The sequence below is a fragment of the Zea mays genome, chromosome 8 (genome assembly GCF_902167145.1).
Source record: "Zea mays cultivar B73 chromosome 8, Zm-B73-REFERENCE-NAM-5.0, whole genome shotgun sequence".
In the NCBI taxonomy this organism is placed as follows: Eukaryota; Viridiplantae; Streptophyta; class Magnoliopsida; order Poales; family Poaceae; genus Zea; species Zea mays.
The window spans coordinates 104563152-104590719 of NC_050103.1; the positions used below are offsets into that span (position 1 = coordinate 104563152).

Consider the following 27568-nt stretch of genomic DNA (forward strand, 5'->3'; position numbering starts at 1 on the left):
ATGTAGCTTTTCACTGTTTTCTATTGAAATATAAAACATAATGATTGAATTTAGCTTACAAATTATTGTTAGAGCTGTCCTAAATATGTCATTATCTCATAAAGCTTACACCTTTTCTTTTAATCACAGAACGTTGACGAATATGCAGATCAGCTGACCAAGAATGAATTATCATCACCACCCAAAAAGTATGTATGCAAATACATTAGTTTAAAATAAAAAACAAAGCATGCCTTTTAGGCTTACAACTACAACTTCTATTCTATATTAATATAATACATTACATGCCGGATGAAGCACACCCAGGTTAGCAAAGGCATGCCAGATTCTACATGTTCCAAGAATGACAACATTTAGTCCATCATGAAATACATCAAGGTATGTCACCATTTTACTTAGCTAATTAATTAAGTATCTAGATTCCTCAAACTTTTTTCAATACTTAGAGTTTGCATGGTTTTAGCTTTTCGACCTATTCCTTAGTTTCTATGCTCCATTCTAAAACCTGTATATTACACATATATATGTGCCTATCTATCCTACTTAAAAGAAACACCAAATGTTTAACTCACTTGGTGAAGGAGAGCAAGGGCATGAAACAGCATGTCTTAACTGCACGGGCTCTTGAACTTCATTGCTTCCTCACTCTAGCAATTTATTTCTTTAATGTTAACTTGTCTTTCTTGATTTGTATTTAAATGCTTTAAACCTTTTCTTCGAACATTACCTAGATGCAGTTGCCAACGTTCTTAGTACACTTGCTTTTACATTGCTCCTTTTTTCCTTATATATCGTCATAACAATGAGTTAGACTATTAGCCTCTTCATGTACCTTATTCGACAAACACTTTAACTGACTTAGTACCTGCTTGCTGTGATCAGAAGGAAATAGAAAATAAACATATTGTATGTTATTGTTTCTCTCCTTTCAAAGAATGTTATTTCTTTTATGATCCTGATATTACATTGAACTCTTTAGTGTTGTCTATGCTAACATACTACTCTCATTTATATACAGGTATGAGGCTTCATCACTTTTGGTCATGAGACTTTTATGTACGTATTAACCTGATGTTTAAACCTTCCTAAACGGTGTCTATGCAAGAAAAGCTAGGTCACTTTTGATCAGTAGACTCTTATTTGCACCTTGCACACATAGAAAAGGCCCCACCACTTTTGGTCACAAGACTTTTATGTACATATTAACCTAATGTTGAAGCCTTTCTAGAACTATGTGTGTATGCAAGGAAAACTAGGTCACTTCTGGTCAGTAGACTTTTATGTACATATGACTCCACTATTGGAGCCTTTCTACAACTATGCTTGCCTATGTAAACTCTGCAGATACACTATTGCTGGACACTCAAGTATGCCAGTTTAATGCAACTTACTACTTATCGTAGTCTAAATTTGTATTACTACTGCTATTGCGCTATTGGTACTGAAAAAAAGACAACACGCGCGCAGGCGCACGCTTAACGCACTAGTAATATTTTAGTTGGCCCTTCTGGGCCTAAGTGGATATATAATTCCTATATAATAAAACTGGGAGCAACTACGGGCTCCCAGAGTGTCCACGTCGCTTTTTAAATTGTAAGCCTCTTGATCTGCCATCTACGGCCGTGTGAAGTAAAAAAGGAGCCGCGCGAAGGAGAAATGCGAGCACACGCGGGGGAAAGCGCGAGCACAGACCGGATGCAACGCAGGCTCGCCGGATGCTAGCGCGGCCAGGCCACCATGGGCCAGCGTGGCGACGCAGTGTAGCACTCGCGCTACCTTACGAGCTAGTCGAGCATTTGCAGTTGCGGCGGAGATGGACGAGGTCCGCGTGCTGGGGCAAGGGGTGTCCGCGTAGAGCTCCGACGAGGTCGCACCGAAGGGTGATGAGTTTGCGTGCCGGTAGTGCCGGTGATGAGTTCGCTTGGGCTTCGGCTCCGGCGACCTACAATGTGGAGGTCGGAGATGCGGTCTTCCAGCGCTCGAGTAAGAATGGCGTGACCGTGGGATCAGATATTCGAAAAATGGTATATTGACTCATAAAGATCTTGAATAGAAACAAAATGATTACACACAGTGTTGAATTTATATATGTTGAATTTATATATTTAAAACAACACTCTCTTTACCGTATGCACGTTTTGAATCAACTGTTAAACACATCGCCAAGCAGCCACCGGCCAGGCGGCCTATGTCAGCCATCAGCATGGCAACATTGAGCCCAGTGGACTGTGGTCGTTAAAAAGTTACGGTCATAGAGTCCAAGGGCCATGGACCATGGACGAAGGCAGGATCTTAGGGAGTGTTTGGTTTAAGAAATCACTACATCTAAATTAAGATGATGCATCATGGGTTCATTCCTCAAATTTGGTGGGATGACCACATTCCTCATGTTAGTACTAACTAACTATTAGGAATGAGATGGTGATGGATCAACTCATTCCATTCCACAAACCAAACAAAAATAATGAGGAATGAGAAGATGATGAACTAACTTATTTCTCAAACCAAACACCCTATTAGATTACGGGGACTAATTTAGATTAGAGAGACTGCTAGAAATATTTTTTTACATCGTTTACATGAGAATTAACTAAAGAAACTGACAGCCCTTATAGAATTAGAGGAGCATTAGGAAGTCATTGCCCCCTGCCGAAGGCCATCTTAGACCATGTTTGTTTTCTTAGAGGATTATATAATTTAGTTTATTTTACATTAGGTTATATAGTCTGGACTATATAATCTAGTGTATATGATCTCATTAAAGATGTTTGTTTATATAAATTTTTAGTGGATAAAAAACCAAAAAAAGCTCAAATAAGCACATAATAACCTGTTTATCGATTATCATAACCTAGATACCTAGATTATATAATCAGTTACGATAATCCGTGTTGTTTAATTATCTTTTAAGTTATTTAAGTTGGATTATATAATCTAGAGCTAAACATGATTGAAGGCGGAGAAGAATCGGCTGCTGTTTGGCGCGGACCCAGCGGTCCTCTACGTTCTCCACAACTGCAAGTCTGCAACTGGAACGACGCAGGAATGCGCTGTTTTTGCGAGCGATGTTGCGCACGACCGGCCGGAGGCTCCAGTCCCGAATTTTTTGCATTTTGATCCTTCAACTGAAAAAAATTCACGTTTGGACCCTAAAAAATTTTAATGTCATTTTTGGACCCTTTACTCGGCGCCGTAGCCTGTGGCGCCGAGGTAACACAGCTCGGCGCCATAGGCTATGGCGCCGAGGTACGTGCTGCGTTGGCACAAACGGACGTCGTGGCGCCGACGTGGTACCGAGCTCGGCGCCATAGATCATGGCTCTATGGCGCCGAGCTCCATTCTGTACAGAAAACTTGTCTAGCTCAGTTGGTAAAATACATGGCTCTTAACCCTGTGATCGTGGGTTCGAGCCCCACAGTGGGTGTTCTTTAATACATTTTGTCTTTGTCACTTATTTATTTTTTTTGTTGTCCATATTTTTCGTTTATGTCGTTGATTTGTCCGTCATGATTTATTTCTCATCCAATTTTATTTTTGTGACTGATTTGTTTATTCGTCCAGATTTTTTTATCCGGCGAGCACAACAGCTGTATATGCAGTAAATTCTAAAATATATCATCTATGAGACAAGTATATAATGGAGTATACTTTTATTTAGTGCAGAAGAAAAAAAGATGAATATGTGTGCTTCTTTTTAGTGGGAATATGTTATTATGTATTTAAAATTTATGTTCAAAAGAACTCAATGAAAATATAATATTTTTATTTGATCACGATTGAAGTAAGAGTGTTCTCATTTGATTTTTATTGTGGTTAGCTGAGCAAACAAGGGGAGAAGTTGACGGCTTGTGAGCACTGTGGCACACAGCTGCTGTGCTCGCCGGATAAAAAAATCTGAACGAATAAACAAATCAGTCACAAAAATAAAATTGGATGGGAAATAAATCAGGACAAATAAATCAGCGACATAAACGAAAAATATGGACAACAAAAAAATAAATAAGTGACAAATACAAAAAGTATTAAAAAATGCCAACCATGGGGTTTGAACCCACAACCTCAGGGTTAAGAGTCTTATATTTTACCAACTGAGCTAGACAAGTTTTCTGTACAGAACAGAGCTCGGCGCCATGATCTATGGCGCCGAGCTCGGTACCACGTCGGCGCCACGACGTCCGTTTGTGCCAACGCAGCACGTACCTCGGCGCCATAGCCTATGGCGCCGAGCTGTGTTACCTCGGCGCCACAGGCTACGGCGCCGAGTAAAGGGTCCAAAAATGACATTAAAATTTTTTAGGGTCCAAACGTGAATTTTTTTCCGATGAAGGACCAAAATGCAAAAAATTCGGGCTCCAGTCCTACTGCCTGCTGAGGTCGCGGCAGAAGGCCACGCTGGAGTGGGACCGGATGCAGGCCGAGAAGACCAGCTCTGAGGATGGCCACTGGCGCCGCGACATCACGGACACCAGGATGGCAACCATACATGCATAGCAATAGCTCACTAAAAGCTGCTGCGGACTGCCAAACGCTCAGCTTTTCAGCCAGCTTCTATAAAATTCGTTGGGGGCAAAAACCATCCAAAATCAACATAAACACATAATCGGTTGAGTCATTGTAATAGTAAGAATCCGCCACTTTCTAGATCCTGAGCCATATGAACAACTTTATATTCCTCCACACGTAATCCCACGTAATCGTAATGATACTCAGATTCTTCCCACAGCCAGATTCTCCTCACAGCCAGATTTTCAGAAAAGCTGGTCAGAAAAAAGCTGAACCAAACAGGCCCATAATACACCACTCTGTGCTGCTGCCGGCCTGCTGCCGGCCTGCCACTCTTCGCTATACACAATGTATCAAGCAAATGTTTGCACATATAAGGTCACAATACAAAACCGATTGTTAACAACACATAAAATGAACAGCTAGTAAATAGAGATGACAGAACGACTATCAAGCCTTTGTAATCCTTACGAACCCGAATAATTAAAAAAATGTGGTGTAAAATGTACAGCTCTCCATGCATACTTGACCATGTATATATACAAGTCAAAAAGAAGAAAAGAATGCAGAAGTCTAGTGAACCACCTACAGCAGATGCAGCTGTCTCTTGTCCCGGAAGTATGTTAATTCTCTAGTATACCTGGTAATGTCAAATATCAAAATACAAAAAGTGGGGGTAGATTGAGCAATGCTGCCATAAATTTCAGCCCGGCATGTTTCGCCAACCTGTGCAATTCAGATGGGAAAAATGGGTTCAGGTGACTATACAAATACAATGAAAACAGGTTAACCTTAATCTTAATGACAAACTTGTTCATAACACTTGAAGCAATTAAAGGCACGCCAAATACTAACAGATAGGTATGGAAAGCTGACTGCACACACATGAGTAATAGATGGTAAGGCAATATACAATGCAGTGGGCCAGTGGCAATTTTTGGAAGATAACTTGAGGCCTTCCAAAGTAGCATCAGTAAATAGCTGCTTCATCTTTACAGATGACCGCTATACTAGAGGTTGTCAGGGATCAACTAGCATAGACTAAATTAACTTCTCAGTGCAGCCTTAAATGCCGCTTCAAGTAACATTGAATCTCACTATTTCTGATGGGAGAATATCACTATTCATGATATGCATGACATTCAATGAGCACCATGGTTAGGCAGAGATAAAAAGTGTATTGTATATGCAAGAAAGCAAAATTTTACTCCTATGTGAAAAAATTGTCTAACTGATACACAGTTACACACTAACCACAGGATTCACAGAAATGAAGATAGACATTAGCATAACTATGAACTCACCATTTGTCAAAAGATACGAAAACACAAGTTCATTCCAAGCATCAGGGACTCCAGGAAGACACCAGTGACTGCAATCAAGTATAGTGGGAGGATAACTCCAAGTGCCAACATGTGCGTCACTTCTAAACGCTCCCATTAAAGTTACATTTAGTACTGTGATAGGAACTTTCATGTTGGTTACAACATCAGAAAGTATAGCCCCAAATTCACTCTTATCATTTCCTTTGGCCTCTGACGAAGGCTGCTCTGTTACTTCACACACCTTTTGGCTTGTATCCCTATGAAATGGGAAGAGCTCTCATGTCAGTTCTTACAGAATAGCTACAGCAGAGCAAATGCAGATAAGAATTGATACTGCAAAATTTCTTGCATTGACATTTTTTTGTGGTAATCATGGTCATGTCAGTTAGACCATATCATATTTTTTAAGAGAAGAACAAAGTCAATGAAAATGTCAAATGAAGAGGTGGAGTGGGATAAAATTTCCATATTAACTAAGGCCCTGTTTGGATTCATAGAGCTAATCGTTAGCTGCTAATAATTAGCTCCTTTGGATCCAAACAGGTCCAACTAATAATGTAGCTAATTGTTATCTGAATATCAACTATAACAACTACTCCCTCCATTCAGATATGATAGTCGTTTTTTACAATGGCACAATGACCAAGGGAAGAGTGGTTTTCTTATCAACTAATTACTCCATCCATCGGTAATCCTCGTTAGAGCACGTATAATGGCCGGTTGCAAGCTAGCTAATTGCTGCCATGGAAGAGAGAGAGGGGAGGAGAGAGAGTAGAAGCGGGCCATAAACTAACAGCCAGCTTATACACAGGGACCAAGAATTTATCGTGAGAGAGACAAGTGGGCCATGTATTGATTGTGAAGGGCTAACCATTATACATATCGGTTATAAAGTAGGCTACAAAGATCCTTATAGCCAACATTTGGCTATATTATTTAACTTGCTCTTAGCCTGCTGTTTTTTCACCATGCGACTGTTCGGTACTGCAGCCCTTTAATGTTGTTGGCCAAACAGAACGAGTAGGCGAGCAGCCAATTTAACAAGAACGAGCACGTATGGGCGGCAGAGTAAATGCAAGCGGAAGCGAGAAAGGCATCCACAATTGAACGAGGAGTACTACTTGAGAAGACTATCATATCTGAATTTCTCAAATTTGGAAAAAAGACTATCATATCTGAATGGAGTGAGTATCTCACTAGTTGGATCAAACTGGCTAATAGCAGCTAATAGTTAGCTAGCTAATATTAGCTGAGCCATTAGCTAGATAAATATTAGCAACTAATGAATAGAAACAAGGCCTAAATGTAGTACAATCAGAGTTTGGCCATGTAAAGAATAAAAAGATTTAGTAGTTTATTTATAATTAAAAAAACTCGGCCAGAGAGGAGACCTCCCTCCCGGTATTATATTAAGAAGAGACTAAAACAATGGTCCCGGCCGAGAAAATTCTCGAACCTTGGCCCCATCACTAACGGACTGCCGTCAACCGTCCACTCTGCAAGGGCCTAACCGGAGGATGGCGCACAGGACATCGTAACCCGAGAGTGATGAGACACAACGAGGGAATTTTTTTAAACAAGCCAGAAAATTCGCCGCCCAGAGGAATCAAACCCGGGATTTGAAGGTCCTACTCGGAAGCCTTTAACCACTAGTAGTTTATTTACATGAAGCAGTTTACAACTCATGAGTCAACCAGAATGTGGGAGGCATATAAACCCATTATGTATGGCTTAGTGAAGCTAGAACAATTAGATCTGTATTCACATTGCACGTGCATTGGACTGATTATAGATGTTACATGCAGTTAAAATGGACAGGGATCCTGAAAAATGTTTTTCTTCTAAAAGATATCGCTATAGCATCATTATCAATCTACCTACTACAAATTAAGTAAAGGTATATCTGTCAGGGCCTAAGGAGGCTCACGGAGGGGCTGCGGCAGCAGCAGCCATGGGCCCTCCAAGGGGATTAGATAAAGATAGTTAGAAATAAGATTAGAAGATTAGTTGAGATTATCTATGAGATTAGTTGAGATTATCTACGAAGGTTATCAGTTAGTAGTTTTTAGGAGAGTTTTAAGGAGATAATGATCTCTAGCTAGATAGGGGCGGCCAGCTAGCCTATTTATGTAACCAATGGATGAGAAATAAAATAGGAAAGACTTAGAAGGGAGAAACCCTCCTCTTGCTCGGCCGTGGACAAGGGCCCCCGGCCGACGTTCCTGCCCATCGATACCCCTCTCCAATCCCTCACCGATCTAGCGACCATAACATCTGGTATCGGCTAGCTTGGGTTTCGATCTGATCCCATGGCTTCTGCTGCCAATTCTGCGGCGTCATCCTAGCAACCGGCGTCCCCATCTCCATGGACTGCGTCGCATGTCACCTTCGTCACGCCGTCCTGGCAACCGACGTCCCCATCTCCATGGGCTGCGACGCATGCTACCTTCGTCACGCCATCCTGGCAACCGGTGTCCCCATCTCCATGGGCAGCATCGCCTGCCAATTTTGTCACCACATCCTGAATGCCGGCGTGCCCATCTCTAGGGACAAGGCCAAATTTCGTCACATCATCTTCGTTCACGGCGTCTCCGTCCCCATGGACGACACCACTACAGGCAGCCACGGCTCAACAATCAGCAGCTCCATCGATGGGGGACTTGTGGACCAACATAAGGGTTGATCTCGCAAAGATGCAAGCCACGCTCCAGAAGGTTGAGCAAGGGCTGCTGCAAATCAAGGCAGCAGTGCAACATGAGCAGCACCAGCTGACGTTGTCCGCACGGCTCCAGACGTCGGCGACTGTGGGCATACAAGCTGCTGCTCGTGGCTTCCTTGCACGACGGAGAGTGCGGGTGCGCCAGCAGATGCTCGAGGCAGCCTTGGTGACGGTTGACCTCGGCACACGGGGGCGCGACCTCGCCCAGTCAGACGTCCATCAGCAGCGACACTGGGCCACTATCTCCAAGTGCGAGCATGGTACGTGTCCCGCGGGCGACGAACTTCAACTCTACGACAGCGGCGGTAGAGAAGGCACTCCCCTCGTTATCAGCAAGGGCGCACTATTTAGCGCCACCATATTCCGCTACCGGCCGCCACGAGGGCGCCTCCGCTGGTTATTGTTGCGACCTATTCCAGGTGCCCGTCCATGTGCTCCTCTTTCGTCCAGATGGCGTCCATGGGATCCAGGTGGCTGCACACGTGCAAGTCCAATGCGCGGAGGGTGTCCGTCTTATCTTATAGGGTCAAAAAAATTCAGATTCAGAATAATAAGATAAGCCGATATGTAAAAGGCTTGTCTTCTAGGTGTCTGATTTTGGGTCAAGTAGACTCGGTCTTTGAGCATCCTTCATGCTACAGCTCGAGGACGAGTTGCTTGTCTAGGAGGGGTGTAGTGTCAGGGCCTAAGGAGGCTCACGGAGGGGCTGCGGCAGCAGCAGCCATGGGCCCTCCAAAGGGATTAGATAAGGATAGTTAGAAATAAGATTAGAAGATTAGTTGAGATTATCTATGAGATTAGTTGAGATTATCTAGGAAGGTTATCAGTTAGTAGTTGTTAGTTGTTGAGAGTTTTTAGGAGAGTTTTAAGGAGATAAGGATCTCTAGCTAGATAGGGCCGGACAGCAGGCCTATTTATGTAACCAATGGATGATAAATAAAGTAGGCAAGAATTAGAAGGGAGAAACCCTCCTCTTACTCGGCCGTGGGCAGAGCCCCCCGGCCGACGTTCCTGCCCATCGATACCCCTCTCCAATCCCTCACCGATCTAGCGACCATAACAATATCAGTATATCATCTAATATGGATGACAATTATATCAAGGTATGTGGATCACAACAATCTTTTAAGAATCTAATTAACATCTTTAGATGTTTTTTCATGAGATTCAAATGCCTGACAACCATAGGAATCTTTCAGAGTTTGATTTTTTTTTTATAAAACTTACCCCCAATGAGATGGCTCATATGTGCGAAAGAAGACATGTGTTCGGTTTAAATCAACTCTTTTTAGTACCCATGAGGCCCAGGTCTTCAGTGCCATCCTAAAACCAGCATTGCTGGATGTACCTAATTTAAGAGAACGTCCTGCCAGAAAATAGCAACCCCTGTTGAGAAGACCAGGTAAAAAGAAAAAATATTAAAATTGTGTTTCAGTTACATTTGTACTTGCACACCACTTAGAGCAGAGAACATGAAGATAAAAAGGTCCATGTCAAAAGTAACACAATGATGCTATGTTAAAATCTGAAGATGGTAAAAATGATATGAACACAGTATTCCCTGGAAATAAACGGAAAAATGCTGAATGGAAAGCACATATCGAACATCGGGCAGATGAAACCGCCAAGTTGGTAATTTTAACATTGACATTTCAAGAATGTCATCATGTAAGACCGTACCAATTGGTAGATGTCATCAAAAGCAAATATGATTCAATCATATGATCTTACCAGGTACTAAGAAAAAAGATGGTATAGAAAAAGATATGCAAGGAACTCGCATTTTCCCCTCGATTTGTGGCCCCCCAGGCCCCCACCCTGACCCCGAGTTTTTGCTACATTATTGGAACCTATGTGAAATAGAGAGATGCATCATTCCCCAATATCCAAGATGTATCAAACTCTACTTCTAACTAGAATATGAGCTAGGATTCTATTTATAAAATAAGGTAGGGTATTAAAAATACTGAGCAGCAGCCAAAGCATCGAAGTGAACACAACACAAATATTCCTTCAGTCTTTTTCTGAAAAAAAAAGAAGAAATGCATCACTGCCTATTCAACCATGAACGTAGAGTATTCAATCCTAAGAAAATGTAAATGATTCACCCGAAAAAGAAAAGGAAAAGAAATGTGAACGGCAAAGCAGGAATTGGCAATACGGAAACAACTACACATTTTCAAGTTAGAGCTAAAAGGCACAGTAAATCAATGCAAGGCACCTTACCTATCAAACAATTTGGTCGGCGTCCACCAATGCCCAGTATTGAAAATCAGTACGTCCGAATTCACCCATTTCCGGCTGAAACTATCCATCCTGTCCAGCCTCAACGTGGATTTGACCCTCTTGGGGGCATGCCGTGGGGCAGGATGCTCCTGCACGAGGAACACGGACCGGAAGAATTCGACGGTGAGGCCGTGCGACGCGAACCGGACCGCCAGGTGTCGTATCGTCTTGGTGATCTCGTTTCCGTTCACCTCGAAGACCGTCCTGGGGTCATCCACGCCGGCCATGAGCATGCAGATGAAGGACTCCCACTGTGTGCGGCTCATGGAGTCCCCCACGAACACCACCCGCTTCCCGCGCAGCCGCTCCAGCGCGGTGCGGGCCGCAAACTGCGGCACTTCACACCGCCGCGGCTTCCACCGCCACTTGAGGTACCCAGTGTCGTTCCGCCCGTTGGCGAGGCAGTCGAACCCGCGCTCCGCGAACGGGCACTCGGAGCTGTTGTATAGCGGGTGGCGGCCGGTGTCGTCGGGTACCCATGCGCCGTCGAACACATCGCACGCCTCGCCGCCGAGGCCCAGGACGGAGCCCCCGACGAAGCCCGCGGCGGCGAAGGCGCGACCTCCCCGGCCGACGTAGCGGAGCACGTAGAGGTAGAGCGCGCAGGCGAGCACGAGCGCCGCGGAGGCCAGGAGGAACGCGCGGGCCGCGCGCTCCAGCGTCGGCGCGCCCGAGGGCGCCCACCGCCACCTGCGCCGTAGCGCCGCAAAAGCGGTCGCGGCAGAAGAAGAAGAGACGCGCGGGCTCCCGGGCCCGCCAACGCCGCCCCGCAGAGCTACGCGCGACGGGCCGCCCGGGCTCACCATCACGCCACAGCCGCCGCCTCCACCAGATCTCCCATCCCGCGGCTCCCCGCGCTCACCAAATCAGCAGCAGTACGGAGCGAATGCCGCCTGCTCCAAGTGGCCCCGCTGAGAGTAGCCGGCACTAGAATCCCCGAACGAGAGACAGGCTTGGCGCGTGGTCGTTCTGCTTCCGACCTCCGAGGCTCCGGCCCGTGAGCTCGCGTGACGGCGTAGCTGCTCCTGCTGGAGCTGGAGGCGCGGCGAGGGGGAGGCGGTTGTGGTAGTGGAGCAGCTGGATCGTCTGGTTCAGTTTCACTTTGGCGCAGGCGTTGCGGTCACTGCCTCACTCTGGCATGTGGGATCTCAAGTCGTAAAGAGCCCCATGTGGGATCTCAAGTCGTAAAGAGCCCACATGGCGAGGAGCACGTTGGAGCGGGCCGACAGGCAATGGCTTCTGGAATTTGCCTTGTTTGATCCGTGCAGACTTTGCGCTACGGGAAGAATAGCTCAGGTCACCTACCTGATCACAGCATTGCAGCTAACTTTCCACCCTTTGCTTCTCTGTACAGACTGTACTGCTGAAGATATTGTAAGTAATCAAGTACCAGTACGTACATAAACCTAGAGACGAAAGGCCCACACAGTAACGTGAATACTGAATAGGTAGTTTATGAAAATGAGAGTCAAAGTTTGCAAGTGATTGAGGGTCTAATTATTTACTCTGACAGTGACACTGCAGCATTTGTATATTGATGGGTAGAGCAATGTGAACAGCTGGCTCCTGGCTGCCTGATTAGTTCCCCAAAATTAATGGGCGAACAATAATCGGGCTGATGGTTCTCCATGAGAATTTTTGTAATACTAAGATGGCAACGGGTACAAACCCGCTGGGTTTTGCCGTCCCAAACCCGTACCCGTAAAAAATATCTATGCCCATTAAAAAACCCATACCCATGACGGGTTTGAGATTTTGCCCAAACCCGTACCCATCGGGTTTGCGGGTACCCATGGGTTACCCGCGGGTTTCATCTCTAATATACTTGTTCTTCTCATAATCAATAAGTATCGTAATGATAAATGATATCATGATCCAAAATGTATGTAATGAACAACGAGTTCATGATTTGGTATAAAAATTATTAGTAGAGAAAATGAAATACAAATAATAAGTTGTATAATTAAGTGACCTTGCACTAAGTTATCCATCCACCACATATATAACGCTAGTAAAAACTATAATAGCAAGCAAGCAACACTCTCACCGACTACTGATACATTCACCAATTGATAAAAATTATGAAGTAAATAAGGAATTACAAGTTTGTTGTTCGTTTATAAAATAAAATGACAATATGCACTAGGTTTGGTCGGGTTTAAAAAACCCACGGGTTCACGGGTTTGGGTACTATAGGAACAAACCCGTACCCATAAACCCGCTGGGTATAGATTTATGCCCATTAACAAACCCATGGGTATGAAAATTGACCCAAACCCGTACCCTAATGGGGTAAAAACCCATCGGGTTTCGGGTTTCGGGTACCCATTGCCATCTCTAGGGGTGATCTTATCGAAGATGCAGCTGTTCATATGTTTCAGGATGGTCCAAAACATAAGGATGATTAAGGAATTAAGCCCCTTTTGATCTATACCTTTACCTGCTCGCTTGCTCTTCTCCACCATTCCATAGCCATCCCCTCACTTGGCTAGGGAGCAATTCCTTTGAGGTTAACTTGTCTAAGCAATCTAAACCAAAACTCTCATACAAAAGCACAGCCAACAAATAAATGATCTTTTGACTCAGATTCTTGATCACAGAGTTGACATAGTTTCATCTCCGTGAAACTAATTTCATCCCCATAAAACACGTTCCTTATAAATGTTGTGTCATATCATCTAAAATCTTATATGACATATTATTAAATGTGCATAAAACCACCATAAAAGCATCACTGAAAATAATCTTATCATAGCATCTCCAGCAGACCATATAAAGGAGCGTATAAAACTTAATTTTAATTTTGCACTGTAAACTGCAATATTTATACAGTACAGTAGAACAAAAGCAGGCGTGAGATTTAAGAGAAACCCAAGCGGATACTAAAATAATAATAGTAACAGATGATCTCACATCAACAAACAGCTGCTGCAGCGAACAATGTGATTGTGCATTTGTTGCTATAGTTCCTACATTTCTACATGTAATATCGCGAACAAAAATAGCTCATGTCAATAGTCTACAGACCGAGGCATAGGCCACCACGGTTGTCGGTCGCAAAAATGGCGGGCGTCATGATCCGAAGTCAAGCGATGCAGCATTCCGGGTGTGCAAATTCACTTCTTGGAGGGGAGCTTCCTCCTTTTGGCAGGCCGCTCGCGCTTCTGCTCTTTCTTCCGCTTTTTAAGAGACACCTGATGTGACCTTCCAACCAGCGACGGCTGCTCCTTTAGCCCGAAGCTCCTCGCTACATGGCCCAGGTGGAGCTTCTTCACCATGAAAATTTTCTTCAGTTCACCTCGGTGAGCAGTGTAGGCACGAACCCAGGAACAGAAGGCATCTCTGGCAAGCTTCTTCGTTGCGTCCTGGATGAGAACGTCAGAATATGTTAATCGATATCCATTGCTTAAAGCCTAGTCTACGATATTTCATAACAAATAATCAGCACAAGCGTTTCACGTGTGCAAGTTCTCGATCACTGAAAGGTGAAACGTGTTATCTAAGTCACACTGGAAGGAAAAGGTAGAATGTGCATTACCTCAGCTGCAACGAAACCCTCGAGTGACCTCTGCAGAGACATTATGCAGGGATGCATGTCTAAGGATATTTGCTTCCTTTTGTGAGGTTTCTGTCCATTTACAGGAAAACTATCCAAAACCCTTTGCAAGGGATATTCTGTCAGTGATACACCGTGTAACTCCAGATCTTTCAAGTAGTCGAGTTCAATAGGTTGCATAAAGAGGAGAGCCTCCCCCTTCTCACCAATTCTTGCAGTTCTTCCAACCCTAGTTAGTGAAGTGGACAAGGCAATTAAATCAGAACTAGCAATAGCAAAGTAAAGTGTGAATTATTGTTCTTGTCTATATATTGGGGGTTTAGACTATCTCCGGCAGCTTACTCATACTCATACCCATATTCAAACTATACTCTACAAACAGTGCAATATACAGTGCAAAACAATGTTTTGGGTGGCCATATGGATACAATGTACATCAGTTCACCATATGGTGACCAAAAACACTGTCTTACACCATTTTACATTGTATGTTGCACTGTTTGTATAGTGTAGTTTGAATATGGATATGAGTAAGCTGCTGGAGATGGTCTTAGAGCATCTCCAATAGTGACTTATCTCAGTGCCCCCAAATTAAATTATAGAGCTCAAGCAACAAAAAAAACTGCTCCATCAGTACCCTATTTTACAAAAAATTATCAAAAAAATATAGGTCATCTCCTAAAGTGCCATAAATATAATGCACCTTATCTAGATCTAACCTACGGACCCTTCACAAAACTTCCTTTCCAAACGAACGGAATAAATTAACAGATTTCGGTTAATCATTTGATTTGGGGCTTTACTGTTGGAGCTTAATTTTTTCTTGGTACCCACTATAAAATATATCTATTTTAAATTTTTAGGGCACTTTTATAAGGCACATTGTTGGAAATGATCTTAGCATCTTCATAACAAACTACTCTATCTATCTACAAAATAAAAGGACTTCTGAATTTGTACCGAGTCAAAATATTCTAGGTTTTGACCACGTTTATAGAGAAAGGTATTAAAATCTACCACATCAAAAGGGTAAGATATGAAAATAAAATTTCATAATGGACCTAATTATTAAGTTGCATACGTCAACCAGTTCAACCCAAAAGCTTAAGCTGATATGAAGAGATGGACAATTCACTTATATTATATTGTAGCACTCCCCTCACGTCGAGTCTCTCTTGGGTCTCAGACATGGAATAGGAGTGAGTAACAATTATTTTTTAATTGCGCTAACCAGGATTCAAACTCGTGACCTCTGGCTCTGATATACCATATTAAGTTGCATGTACCAATCAGTTCAACCCAAAAGCTTAATCTGATGGAAAGAGGTGAGCAATTCACTTGTATTATATTCCAACACTAATGATTCTCATCCAGAACCGTAAATATTCTCCTTTCCTATAAACTTGGTCAAATTAGGATAACTTAACTTAGGCCAAACTCAAAGGTCCTTATGTTTTGAAACAGGGAGTACAGAACAAAATGGCAAGTAAGAATACACCGTCTGACTGCAATAGTTTAAACAACCTGCTAGATAAAAAAAGGTTCTATAGCAGCAATGCAGTGAACACAAAAAAAGAGCACAGAACTATGAAATATGCAAACAAATGCAAGCACATGTTATGTGATACATTGCAAATTAAATCTGTAGTTTTGTGATATAACTTGTTAATTCTGTAATTTCTTTGTTCAACTTTTAAAATCTATAGTTATGTGTTAACTTTGACAAACCACATGTAGTTTTTTTTTTTTGAAATTTCCTCATAGCGAAAGGGCCTCGTAATGGTTAAGGCTTCCGAGTAGCACCTCCAGGTCACGGGTTCTATCACCCTCGGGGACGATTTCGGGCTTGGTTAAAAAATCCCCTCGCTGTGCCCCGCCCGCTCTCGGGGATCGATATCCTGCGCACCACCCTTCGGTCGGGCCGTTGCAGAGTGGACAGTTGATCGGCCCGTTAGTGATGGGAGGTCAGGGTTTAGGAGATTTCTCGGTCGGGACCATGTTTCGGTCTCTTCTTAATATAATACCAGGAGGGCGCTCTCCCTCCCCGGCCGAGTTTTGAAATTTCCTCATACACAAAAAAATACAAAGGAGATAATAAACTACAACTACAAGTGCATCAGATGTGTGATGCATTAGGTACCTGTGGACGTATTCAGAAGCTTCTCCTGGAGAATCATATTGTATGATGTACTTGACTTTTGGAAAGTCCAAACCCCTAGCAGCGATATCGGTAGATACAAGAATTGCTGATTTCTCAGAACCAAAACCCAAAAATGACTTCTTGCGATCATCCTGCTCCATGTTACCATGCAAACGGAACACTTTACAGCTAAGAAATTTTTGCTTCTTATCCATATCACGCTGTGGGCCAGAGCTCCACTCAAGCTGGCTGAGTGCTGTGTGGTGAAAATCTACAGAGTCGCAGGTTGAAAAGAAAACAACGACCTGCAAAAAAAGGGATGTAAGATAACTCATAATAGGTTGAAACCTCAGGACCTACCTGTGGCGACTTGAAGAAAAAAATACAATTCAGTGAAATGTAAACAACAGGACAAAATATAAAACTAACCTTCTGAGAGACTTGTCTTTCAAATAGAGATTTCAGAATCATAAGAAGAACTGCAAGCCTCGAACCACATGAAACTAAATAATAAAAGCAAAAAATTGTCATACCACCTAAGCAACAAATGAAAAGCATGACCTCTAGAAATTTAAAGCAAGCAACTTGTTGCTACCTTTAACATATCTTTGAACCAATTGAGTAGGAAGCTTGAAATCATCAACTGCATGCTCCATTAAATCATTCTGCTTTTCCAGTATTTCATCATCCTCATCAGATAATAGAGAAGTATGATTGTTCCCTACATTGTTGGATTTTCCTGATGGCTTGCTTTGATCATCAAGGCCGATCATCACTGGGTTTTTCAAACTAATTTTTGCCAAACGATTCACCTTCTCATTAAGAGTAGCAGATAAAAGAAGGTTTTGTCTTCTGATATGCCCCCCTTTGTTTTTAATTTGACCAGTAGCGCCATTCCTTGAACCCAAGTGCTCTAGAATATCCTCAACTGCTTTTCCAAAACCAAGTTCAAGAATGCTGCATTAATACAACACAAGAGCAGTAAAAAGTTGTGTCCAACGAATAAGAGGTCTTCTTTGGAAACCAAATAATGTGACTGTGATATCAGACCTGTCAGCCTCATCAAAAACGATCCACTGCAGATTGGAATAGCTAAATGAAGCAGTACGCTGTAAATGGTCAAGAAGGCGCCCAGGAGTAGCAATGAGAATTGATATTCCTACAACCAAATGTCCAGGGTCAAAGCCTGATACCAAAGCTTGAATAGACAAATGCATGAGCAACCTCTAAAGTTGTCAAGGGATGCCACTTTGGTCCACAAACTTTGAAACGCATTCCTAGTTTTCATAAACATGTTAAATGGTGCACCATAATGGTCGATATGGTCCAGAAATGGACCCGCGGTGTACTGTTTTACAAGTTTAGGGATGTGTGGTGCACCACATAACAAGTTTAGAGACCCAAAATGCATTTACAAAGTTCGTGGACCTAAATGGCAACCTTTGATAAGTTTAGGCACCACTGATGCATTTAACTCTTCCATAAAGAACACTATGGGACAAGATATACCTTTCCGCAGTCTTGCTTTCTCTTTTGCTCTGTTCTCCCCACCCATGACATACCCAGGGACAATCCAGTGAAAACGATGAACCAGCTGTTGTGCAATCCCGTAAACCTGTAAGCATAGCTCTCGCGTTGGCACAAGTACCAACGCTACCACCAAACAGTTAGTGACATAAACCAGTATAAGGGAGGATCAAGGGAAGAATTAGTCGCATAATTTTTCATCATATCACAACAGGATGGTTTACTAGATGAGTCTTCATCCTTTAGTAAGTGATTATGTGTGTCAGATGATTTTGTTTTGATATACACTACGCTTATCATCATCATTCTGTTATAAGAAATGATAACAGAACTGAATTCCATTGAACGATTGCCAACAGCCCCAAACCATAATAACACAGGCAAGAATACGAGATTGTCCTTTAACCAAAACAAAATCCATGGTGCACTAATAACAGGTTCTATCTGTGATATGTCATACTTTTTTCCCAAAATGACAACAAATGTAGCAGTGAGTTCATTTTCGCTCCAAAATACTCCCTCCGTTCCAATTTAGAATTTGTTTTCCTTTTTGTACTAAGTTTGACAGGCTCGTCTTATTCAAAAAATTTGTGAAAAAACAAAAAAATCAAAGCCATACTTAAACTATATTATATGTTAAACGATATCATAGTAAAAATTAATAATAATTATGAAAAAATTAAATAAGACGAGCCGGTTCGTGTAAAAAGTCAAACGAATTATAAATTGAAATGAAGGGAGTAAGAAGGGAAATACAAGAACAATCCCTACAGAAGATTATGATACAAACCATGATTGGTGTAAGGCTATGCAGAAAGGAAACAAAGAGACCTGGCTTTACTGCACATTCAATTTATTGGCTAAATACATTGAGCTAAAGAAAATGACATATTCTAGAAGGAAAATTGGATTTATCCATCAAAAGCAGCACAGGGAACATAAAAAAGACACAAGCAACTACCAAAAGTTCCATGAGTTCTATCCACACGAGGCTCCCTCATCTGGAGAACATGAACAATCGGTGCAAGGTACGCAAGAGTTTTCCCAGTGCCAGTAGCAGCCTTCACTAGCCTGAAATTAGCAGTGTAAAACATTATTCAGTTTAAAGAAAAACACTTCGGTAAGGATTTGCGACAAATCAGTATAAAAAGAGCATACATGTGCTGTCCAGAAATGGCAACTGGAATTGCCTGAGCTTGAATTCGAGTGGGTGCTTGGAAACTCATCTTATCTACATTAAATAATGAAAGAAATACTATTTAGCAACCAGGAAAATGTGCGACATTTTTGCAGACTTCTGTTCAACATTTGCTATGTTTTGATAACCAGGACGCAGTCAACTTTCCTGCAGAATTCTTTCGAAAACACAAAGAAACCCTCTATCTAAGCGTCAATTTCATCAGACATGACTTGACCGCAAACTCAAACCACCACCACGAACTACATTTGCTACTTCTTCAATCTTCAGTAAGTACAGAAAGCTAGGAACATGACATTTGTGCACCAAACTCGATCAATTCACTGAGCAAATATTAAATACTGAAGCTAAACTTGTAACTAAAAGAAATTCAATTTGATGCGAGGAAAGCTTGTGATTCAGAACTGAACGCCAAATCACAACTACGATTAAAAAAAAGGAGAGTGAATGAAGATTGTGAGCAACCTTGAAGGTGGGCGCAGAGGGTAGAGTGGAGGCCGAGGTCGGCGAAAGAGCATGAAGCAAACAGCTCCTCTCTCGCCTCCTCATGCGCCGCCGGCGGCGGCGGTAGCTTACCGACCTTCTTGGACATGTCGGGGAGGAGCGGCGATGGATAGGAGGGGACCTCGGGGGGAGGAAGTCCAGTCGAGCACCTCGGACGAGGGGACCTCAGGCGAGTGGAGCTTGGAGTCGGCAACGGCGGAGGCAGGTTCGGCGGCCGTAGAGGTGAGCTAGGCGGTGCAAGACGTGCTTGGTCTTGAGCTACACGCGACGTGGGGCGGAGTCGGGCGGCGCTGGTCGCTGGCGACGGATGGGAGGAGCCGAGGAGGCGCGGCGCAGAGGACGTACCGGTCCGGATTCTAGGTCATGTTTTTTCACTCTGGACCTTTTGGCGTTCGTGCCCTAGTTTTAAATGAAAAATGATGATTTTATTTTTGTTTGCTTAACTGTTAAATTTTACTTTTGTATTCTGAAGGTTTGATTGATTTTCGCCCTACGTATCGTTCGAAGTAAAAAAATAAATTTTAGACAGAAAAATAGATATATTATGGCGCCTTAGACATCAAACGAAACAATAAAGTGAAACTTTGCTCCTATCCGATGAAGTCATGTTAAGCCTTGTGCCAACGCGGACAATAGGGTAGTGACAGACCGGTCTTGTCGCCCGATCGGAGCCAAGAGGCGGGCGAGAAACTTGATTAAATTAGATTTATGTAATTTTTTAATTGTTATATACTTTTATTTTCATTATTAGGTACTTTTCTAATTTTTAATTTAATAATATTTATTATGATGTGTGATCTCTAATTAGGGGTGGATATCGAGCTAGCTCGGCTCGTTATGGCTCGTTACTGTAACGAGTCAGCTCGACTCGTTATACTAACGAGCTAAACAGTTGGCTCAGCTCGGCTCGTTAGGAAGCTCGAGCTAGCTCGTTAGGCTCGCAAGCCACACAACTAAATATAAATATCTATGTAAATAAATATATATAACCGAAAAAATTATATTTTAAGTGTTTAACACTACAAACCCAAAAAAATTATAATATTATTATCATATCATTGTCCTAGCGCATCTAACTTTTAATATTAAATTAAATGACCAAATATGTATTAACTTACAGATTTATAAACCCTTATTATAATAAGATAGCAACAAGCATCATTATAAAGCGACTCATCATCCATTCCACAAACATGTAACATTTCATTGCACAACGCTAACATCATATGCTGCTAGAAACAAAGTTCACAAAACCATAACCAATAATCAAATATTAAATATGCAATATAGGTATGTAGCCATGCAATAATGCAAATATTTAAGCACATGGCACATCCACACATGTCCATTTCACAGATCATAACTACGAGAAAACAAGACTATGAGAGATGAGACGACACCAACGACTAGACAAATTTGTGTTGTGGCTTAGCTCATTTGGCTCGCGAGCTAGCTCACGAGCTAACCCGAGCTGGCTCATTAGAGAACCGAGCTAGAATACTAGCTTGGCTCGCTACAAAATTAAAACGAGCCGAGTCGAACCGAGCTACTAACGAGCCGAGTCGAGCGAGTTATCGAGCAACGAGTATTTTGTCCAACCCTATCTCTAACCGTGTGATTGGTTGGTTGGCCAACCGTAACCAGGTTCGTCGCATGCGTTGACTACGCCTAAGCGCGTGATTGGTTACCTGTGGTGCACCGACGCGGCCTGCACGTGCATGTGCAACAAAAGCACTTTTTTCATCATTTACCTGCATGCGCGGAGACAGGACCGACGAGGATCTCTACCGGGCCAGGCGGGTGTGACGGAACCTCCCAAGTAATTAGGCCCACCTACAGTTGTCCTTGTCTAACAGACATCAGACACCCTGTAGATGTTCCTAAGTCACTTGACAAGTTCGGTGCACGAATCCAAACGCCGGCGACACGAATCGCGGCGGAGGGATCCGTCGGCGGTGAGGACAGCCGCGCTGGCGGTCTGATCCAGTTTAGCCACTGTACCTTGGCGAGTGGCATTCAGACAGTCTGACAGAGCAACTTCAGAGCCATTTTTCTCCATTTTTTGCATTACAACTTTGTCATCTATCTACACCAAAGTTGTAGGGCTATCATCCAACTATAACTTTGCTACAAGGTGCTCTCACAAACAGTCACTGGATCATGCTTAAAATTAAGCCCTAAGTTCATGTCATCCCACTGTTAACCTGAATTTCAGACCTCAAGCAGTCTCACAGTCCAACTTCAGGCTCAATTATCTCCAGTTTTTTCTTAACAACTATGCTCACACCCTTAAGCAAAGTTGTTCTCCTATGATTAGGCTATAATTTTGATGTGGTGACTTAGGGCAAAGATCCTATATTTTAAAAGTTACAAGGCTCCAAAGTTGAGCCCATATCACTGAAATCAGACTTAGACTATTAAGGACTTAAGAGGTGAGTTTTGCAAATAAACCCAAAACTTAGGGTTTAACTTGCAAATTCACATATTTGTGATCCAAATGACTTAAGATACTTATTTAACTTGGTTTTTGCACTTTAGTCCAAAAGTGGACTAATTTTGCACATAAACCCCAAGGGTTTGGTTTTAGGGTTTTCCAGGGTTCCAACTAGGGTTTCTGGCATCCCAGGGGTATAAATGTGATTTAACTTTATTTTTGGGAACATTTTATGACTATTTTCCTAAAGCCTTTAGGTTTTCTCAATTTGGGTTAGGTCTTACCCCTTTAATCCCTATTTAGAGTTAAGTTCCCTATCCAGGGTTCTATTTGCAAAATACGAAAACAATACAACTTGTTTGAAATTTTTACCTAGTGAATGTACTCTAGGTGTATCAAACATATGCAATGCCAATGCTTATGATGTCATGCTCAAGTTTTAGTTACAGTAACACCAGGGGTGTTACAGCGGGCGTGAGCCAGACGCAACTGCCGCACGCAACCAATCATGTGGTAAGTGTTGAAACAAATCTGTATGAATTACTTAATTCTGAAAAATAAAAGTTGATGTCGCTATGGATTAAAGTTATAGCTTGTTGCGGATGTGCACTGGAATAGCAGTGGCCAGAGTGGAGTAGAAAGTTAATGTGGCGTGGGCACTCGCACCAGCATAAGAGCATCTCCAACCACTACCGGAATCTGAGGCTTTGCCGAGTGTTGTATTCTTTGCCGAGTGCCTTTTGTCAGGCACTCGATAAAGTTAGGCTCTCGGCAAAGAGCCCCTTTACCGAGTGCTGAACACTCGGCACAGGGAGGCACTCGGCAAAGACAAGTTTGCCGAGTGTCACACACTCGGCAAACGGGGCTCTCGGCAAAGGGCCGTCAGCGGCCGTCCCAGAGCTGACGGCCGTCAGTCTTTGCCGAGAGCCAACGGCTGGCACTCGGCAAAGAGGCTTCTTTGCCGAGTGCCACGTAGTAAACACTCGGCAAAGAATTGTTTGCCGAGTGTCATCTCCAGACACTCGGCAAAGTGTATTTTCATTTTTTTTATTTTGTCTCCCAAACTTTTTGTGGTATGTTCCTACACTATGTAGACCTACATGTATCATTTGTGGACAATTATAACATAGTTTCCATAGTTAGTAGATTTAGTTCGTTTATTTGAATTTCTTCGAAAAATTCAAATTTGAACTGCAGGTCACTCGAAACTTGGAAAACCGTGCATGAAAAAATGATATTCATGTTACTTAGCATAAGTTACGACCGATTGCAGAAGCGTACCGGAAACTTCGAGCAACATGCTCACTAAACATGGCCGTGAACTTGGCATCCACATGTTTAAAAATTGTATAAAACATAAACAAAGTCAGAAAATCATGAAACTTGTCCACGTGTCATGATATCATATGTACAGGCTGTGATAAAAATTTTAGAATGTTTGGAGAAAGTTGTGAGACACTATGTGTAGAAACCTAAGAGATCCACATGAAATCTCTTAGGTTTCTACACATAGTGTCTCACAACTTTCTCCAAACATTCTAAAATTTTTATCACAGCCTATACATATGATATCATGACACGTGGACAAGTTTCATGATTTTCTGACTTTGTTTGTGTTTTATACAATTTTTAAACATGTGGATGCCAAGTTCACGGCCATGTTTAGTGAGCATGTTGCTCGAAGTTTCCGGTACGCTTCTGCAATCGGTCGTAACTTATGCTAAGTAACATGAATATCATTTTTTCATGCACGGTTTTCTAAGTTTCGAGTGACCTGCAGTTCAAATTTGAATTTTCCGAAGAAATTCAAATAAACGAACTAAATCTACTAACTATGGAAACTATGTTATAATTGTCCACAAATGATACATGTAGGTCTACATAGTGTAGGAACATACCACAAAAAGTTTGGGAGACAAAATAAAAAAAATGAAAATACACTTTGCCGAGTGTCTGGAGATGACACTCGGCAAAGAGGGCTTTGCCGAGTGCTAGATGTGTGGCACTCGGCAAAGAGGTAGTAAAGACTCTTTGCCGAGTGCCGCAACGGGGGACACTCGGCAAAGAACTCTTTACCGAGTACCGCCGATCTGGCACTCGGCAAAGAATATTTTACAATTTTAAAAAACACTTTGCCGAGTGCCAGATCGCTGGCACTCGGCAAAGAAGGAAAATAACTATGCCGGTTCTTCTTTCTCCTTTCTCTTCTCTCACGCGCTCTCTTTCTTCTCCGCCGCGCCGCCCGCCGTCTGCCCTTGCCGTGGCCGTGCGCCGTGCCCGCCGCGCCGCCCGCCGCGCCGCCCGCCGCGCCCTCCTCGGCCGTGCGTCGTGCTCTCCGCGGCCGTGTGTCGTGCGCCGTCTGCCCGCCCCCTCCCCGCGGCCGTCCCCGCCGCACCCGCTCGCTCGTCGCCCCGCCGCCTCGCCGCCCGCCACCGAAGGTATAAATTATGCGTGTTTATATTATTTATATGTGTGTTTATATGCGTGTTTATATGTGTGTTCATGAATTTATGCATGTTTATATGTTGCGTGTTTATTAGTTAATAAACAATATTATTTATATGCATGTTTAACTGTTTTGGTCATTTGTTGATAACAAACTGGTATTAGTTAATAAACAATATTATTTACCATGATTTAATTTGAACAAACACATGTTTATATTAATGTAATCAAAGTAGACACAGTCACATTTTTAATGAGAAGGAGAATGAGGGTATTTGTGCGTAGGTTGAATGTCCTTATCATTTTATGCATGGATTTCCGGCCATCGTGCCGTTGAATTATGCGTGGAAGACAGCCATCGTGCTGATACTTTTATTTGCAGGATTTCGAAACCTCCCCGTGCAGGGGAGGTGCTGCCGAAATTTTCTGTTGCTAGGCTTCTGTTAGGGGATGGAGGACCGTGAGTGGATGTACACGGGCCGTAGAGGAAGGAACGATGTCACCACTGAATGGATTAGAAAGACCGATGATTTCGTGGAACGGGCATATGGCGAAGCTGCTAAAGGAGCGAGTCTAGTCCCATGCCCGTGCAGCAAATGTGACAACCGGAAAAGAAAACCAAAGAAGACCATGGTAGAACATATTTGGAAGAATGGATTTACGTCGGGCTATACTCGGTGGATATTTCATGGTGAAGCGCATCGTACGAGAGAGGAGGTGCTGAGACAACGTGTCGAGGATTATGACGCGGATGCGGGGGTAGCGGATATGTTGAACGACTATCAGGAGGCACAGTACACGGGAGGATGTATGGATGACGAGCCAGAGCCGACTGCAAAGGCGTTCTACGACATGTTCGACGCGGCACAGAAGCCCCTTCACGGCCAGACAAAGGTTTCTCAACTGGATGCCATTGGGCGTGTAATGGCGTTCAAGTCGCAGTACAGCATGAGTAGAGACGCATTCGATGGCTTGTTGACGGTTATTGGGAGTCTGCTTCCGGATGATCACGTTCTGCCAAAGAGCATGTACGAGGCACAAAAACTACTTCGTGCACTCAAGATGACGTATGAGCAGATTCATGCTTGTCCGAAGGGCTGCGTGCTATTTAGGAAAGAATACGCGGAGGCAAAGTACTGTCCCAAGTGTAATTCGTCTAGGTTTATGGAGGTAGACTCTGGTGATGGACAAAAGAGGCAGCTCGACATCCCCTTGACAATCCTACGACACCTTCCGTTCGTACCGAGGATCCAGCGTCTGTACATGACAGAGGAATCCGCGAAACAGATAACTTGGCACAAAAATGGAAAACGATACAATCCTGACAAGATGGTGCACGCATCAGATGGTGAAGCATGGAAACACTTTGATGACATTCATCGTGAGAAAGCCGAAGAGGCTCGTAATGTACGTGTTGCGTTGGCCACAGATGGGTTCAATCCCTATGGAATGAGCGCTGCCCCGTACACATGTTGGCCCGTGTTTGTTATCCCAATCAATCTCCCCCCTGGTGTGTGCTTTCAAAGGCAGAATATATTCGTGTCGTTGATAATTCCCGGACACCCGGGGAACAAAATGGGCGTGTACATGGAGCCTTTGATCGATGAATTGGTACGTGCCTGGGAGGAAGGGGTATGGACGTTTGACCAAGCTACGAAGACAAACTTCAGAATGCATGTTTGGTACCAGTACTCCATGCATGACTTACCGGCCTATGGGCTATTCTGTGCCTGGTGTGTTCACGGTAAGTTCCCATGCCCAGTTTGCAAGGAAGCTCTCAGGTTCATTTGGTTGAAAAAGGGTGGCAAATATTCGTCCTTCGATAAACATCGACAATTTCTTCCTGCTGACCATCCATTCCGCCTAGACATCAAGAACTTTACGAAAGGTGTCGTAGTGACAGACCGCCCACCTGCAACGATGACTGGTGCCGAAATTCGTCAACAGATAGATGGGCTCGTGGCCAATACAGAAGGTGGTTTTGTGGGATATGGTGAGCAGCATATGTGGACACATAAGTCTGGCTTGACTCGGCTCCCCTATTATGACGACCTGCTCCTTCCACACAACATTGACGTGATGCACACTGAAAAAATGTTGCCGAGGCACTATGGGCAACAATTATGGACATTCCTGATAAGTCAAAGGATAATGTGAAGGCAAGAGTGGATCTGGCAGCGTTATGTGATAGACCAAAACTAGAGATGAAGCTGCCAAGTGGCGGAAAGACATGGAGAAGGCCTAAGGCCGATTTCGTCCTAAGCAGGGCCCAGAGGAAGGAAGTACTTCAGTGGATCAAGATGTTGATGTTCCCTGATGGGTATGCAGCTAACCTGAGTAGGGGGGTGAACTTATCTACTATGCGAGTCTTAGGGATGAAGAGTCATGACTTCCACATATGGATTGAACGGATTCTTCCTGCGATGGTTCGAGGCTATGTCCCTGAGCATGTCTGGCTAACGCTTTCAGAGTTGAGCTATTTCTTCCGTCAGCTTTGTGCAAAAGAGTTATCTCGGACCGTGGTTGCAGACTTGGAAAGATTGGCCCCCGTGTTACTGTGTAAGCTTGAGAAGATATTTCCACCCGGCTTCTTCAATCCAATGCAGCATTTGATTCTTCATCTCCCCTATGAGGCACGAATGGGGAGCCCCGTGCAGGGACGTTGGTGCTATCCAATCGAGAGATGTCTAAAGACTATTTGAAAGAAATGTAGAAATAAATGCAAAATCGAGGCTTCCATTGCAGAGGCATACATTCTAGAGGAGGTCTCAAACTTCACAACAACTTATTATGGTGACAAACTGCCGAGCGTGCATAATCCACCCCCTCGTTACAATGATGGCGACAATGAATCGAACCTTAGCATATTTCGAGGCCAACTCGGAAGCGCAAGTGGCTCGACCACGAAGACCCTGACACATGAAGAGTGGC

The 27568-nt window shown here is 43.3% G+C and overlaps 2 protein-coding genes across 3 annotated transcripts; both read right to left on the reverse strand.

Annotated features, from left to right (window-relative positions):
• Positions 1 to 4845: 4845 nt before the first annotated feature.
• On the reverse strand, positions 4846 to 12089 carry LOC109941581 (protein trichome berefringence-like 7). Of its 2 annotated transcripts, XM_020542692.3 has the most exons (4): positions 10774 to 12085; positions 9775 to 9933; positions 5808 to 6085; positions 4846 to 5229 (listed from the first exon to the last, which is right to left on the reverse strand). In XM_020542692.3, exons 1-4 carry the CDS (start codon positions 11637 to 11639, stop codon positions 5207 to 5209), a joined length of 1326 nt encoding a protein of 441 aa, XP_020398281.1. In that variant the 5' UTR covers positions 11640 to 12085; the 3' UTR covers positions 4846 to 5206. The 2 variants fall into 2 exon arrangements, with proteins under 2 accessions (XP_020398281.1, XP_020398282.1); XM_020542693.2 differs by lacking the exon at positions 9775 to 9933 and having other exon boundaries at positions 10774 to 12089.
• Positions 12090 to 13695: 1606 nt separating this feature from the next.
• Positions 13696 to 20081, reverse strand: LOC100382837 (uncharacterized). Its single transcript, NM_001175534.1, has 10 exons — positions 19720 to 20081; positions 19215 to 19287; positions 19018 to 19127; positions 18039 to 18182; positions 17580 to 17688; positions 17125 to 17486; positions 16959 to 17032; positions 16530 to 16834; positions 14372 to 14618; positions 13696 to 14198 (listed from the first exon to the last, which is right to left on the reverse strand). Exons 1-10 carry the CDS (start codon positions 19844 to 19846, stop codon positions 13950 to 13952), a joined length of 1800 nt encoding a protein of 599 aa, NP_001169005.1. The 5' UTR covers positions 19847 to 20081; the 3' UTR covers positions 13696 to 13949.
• Positions 20082 to 27568: the final 7487 nt, after the last annotated feature.

Bases quoted from the DNA above. Each gene is read 5' to 3' on its own strand.
- LOC100382837 (NM_001175534.1), bottom strand. From the start codon at position 19,846: ATGTCCAAGAAGGTCGGTAAGCTACCGCCGCCGCCGGCGGCGCATGAG. The intron at 14,619-16,529 runs GTACCTAATGCA...TTCACTAACTAG, and splicing joins GCTTCTGAATACGTCCACAG to GGTTGGAAGAACTGCAAGAA. The intron at 14,199-14,371 runs GTAATGCACATT...GTTCTCATCCAG, and splicing joins AGGGTTTCGTTGCAGCTGAG to GACGCAACGAAGAAGCTTGC.
- LOC109941581 (XM_020542692.3), bottom strand. From the start codon at position 11,639: ATGGTGAGCCCGGGCGGCCCGTCGCGCGTAGCTCTGCGGGGCGGCGTT. The intron at 9,934-10,773 runs GTAAGGTGCCTT...TCTTCTCAACAG, and splicing joins CCGACCAAATTGTTTGATAG to GGGTTGCTATTTTCTGGCAG. The intron at 5,230-5,807 runs GTGAGTTCATAG...TGAATTGCACAG, and splicing joins TTCGTATCTTTTGACAAATG to GTTGGCGAAACATGCCGGGC.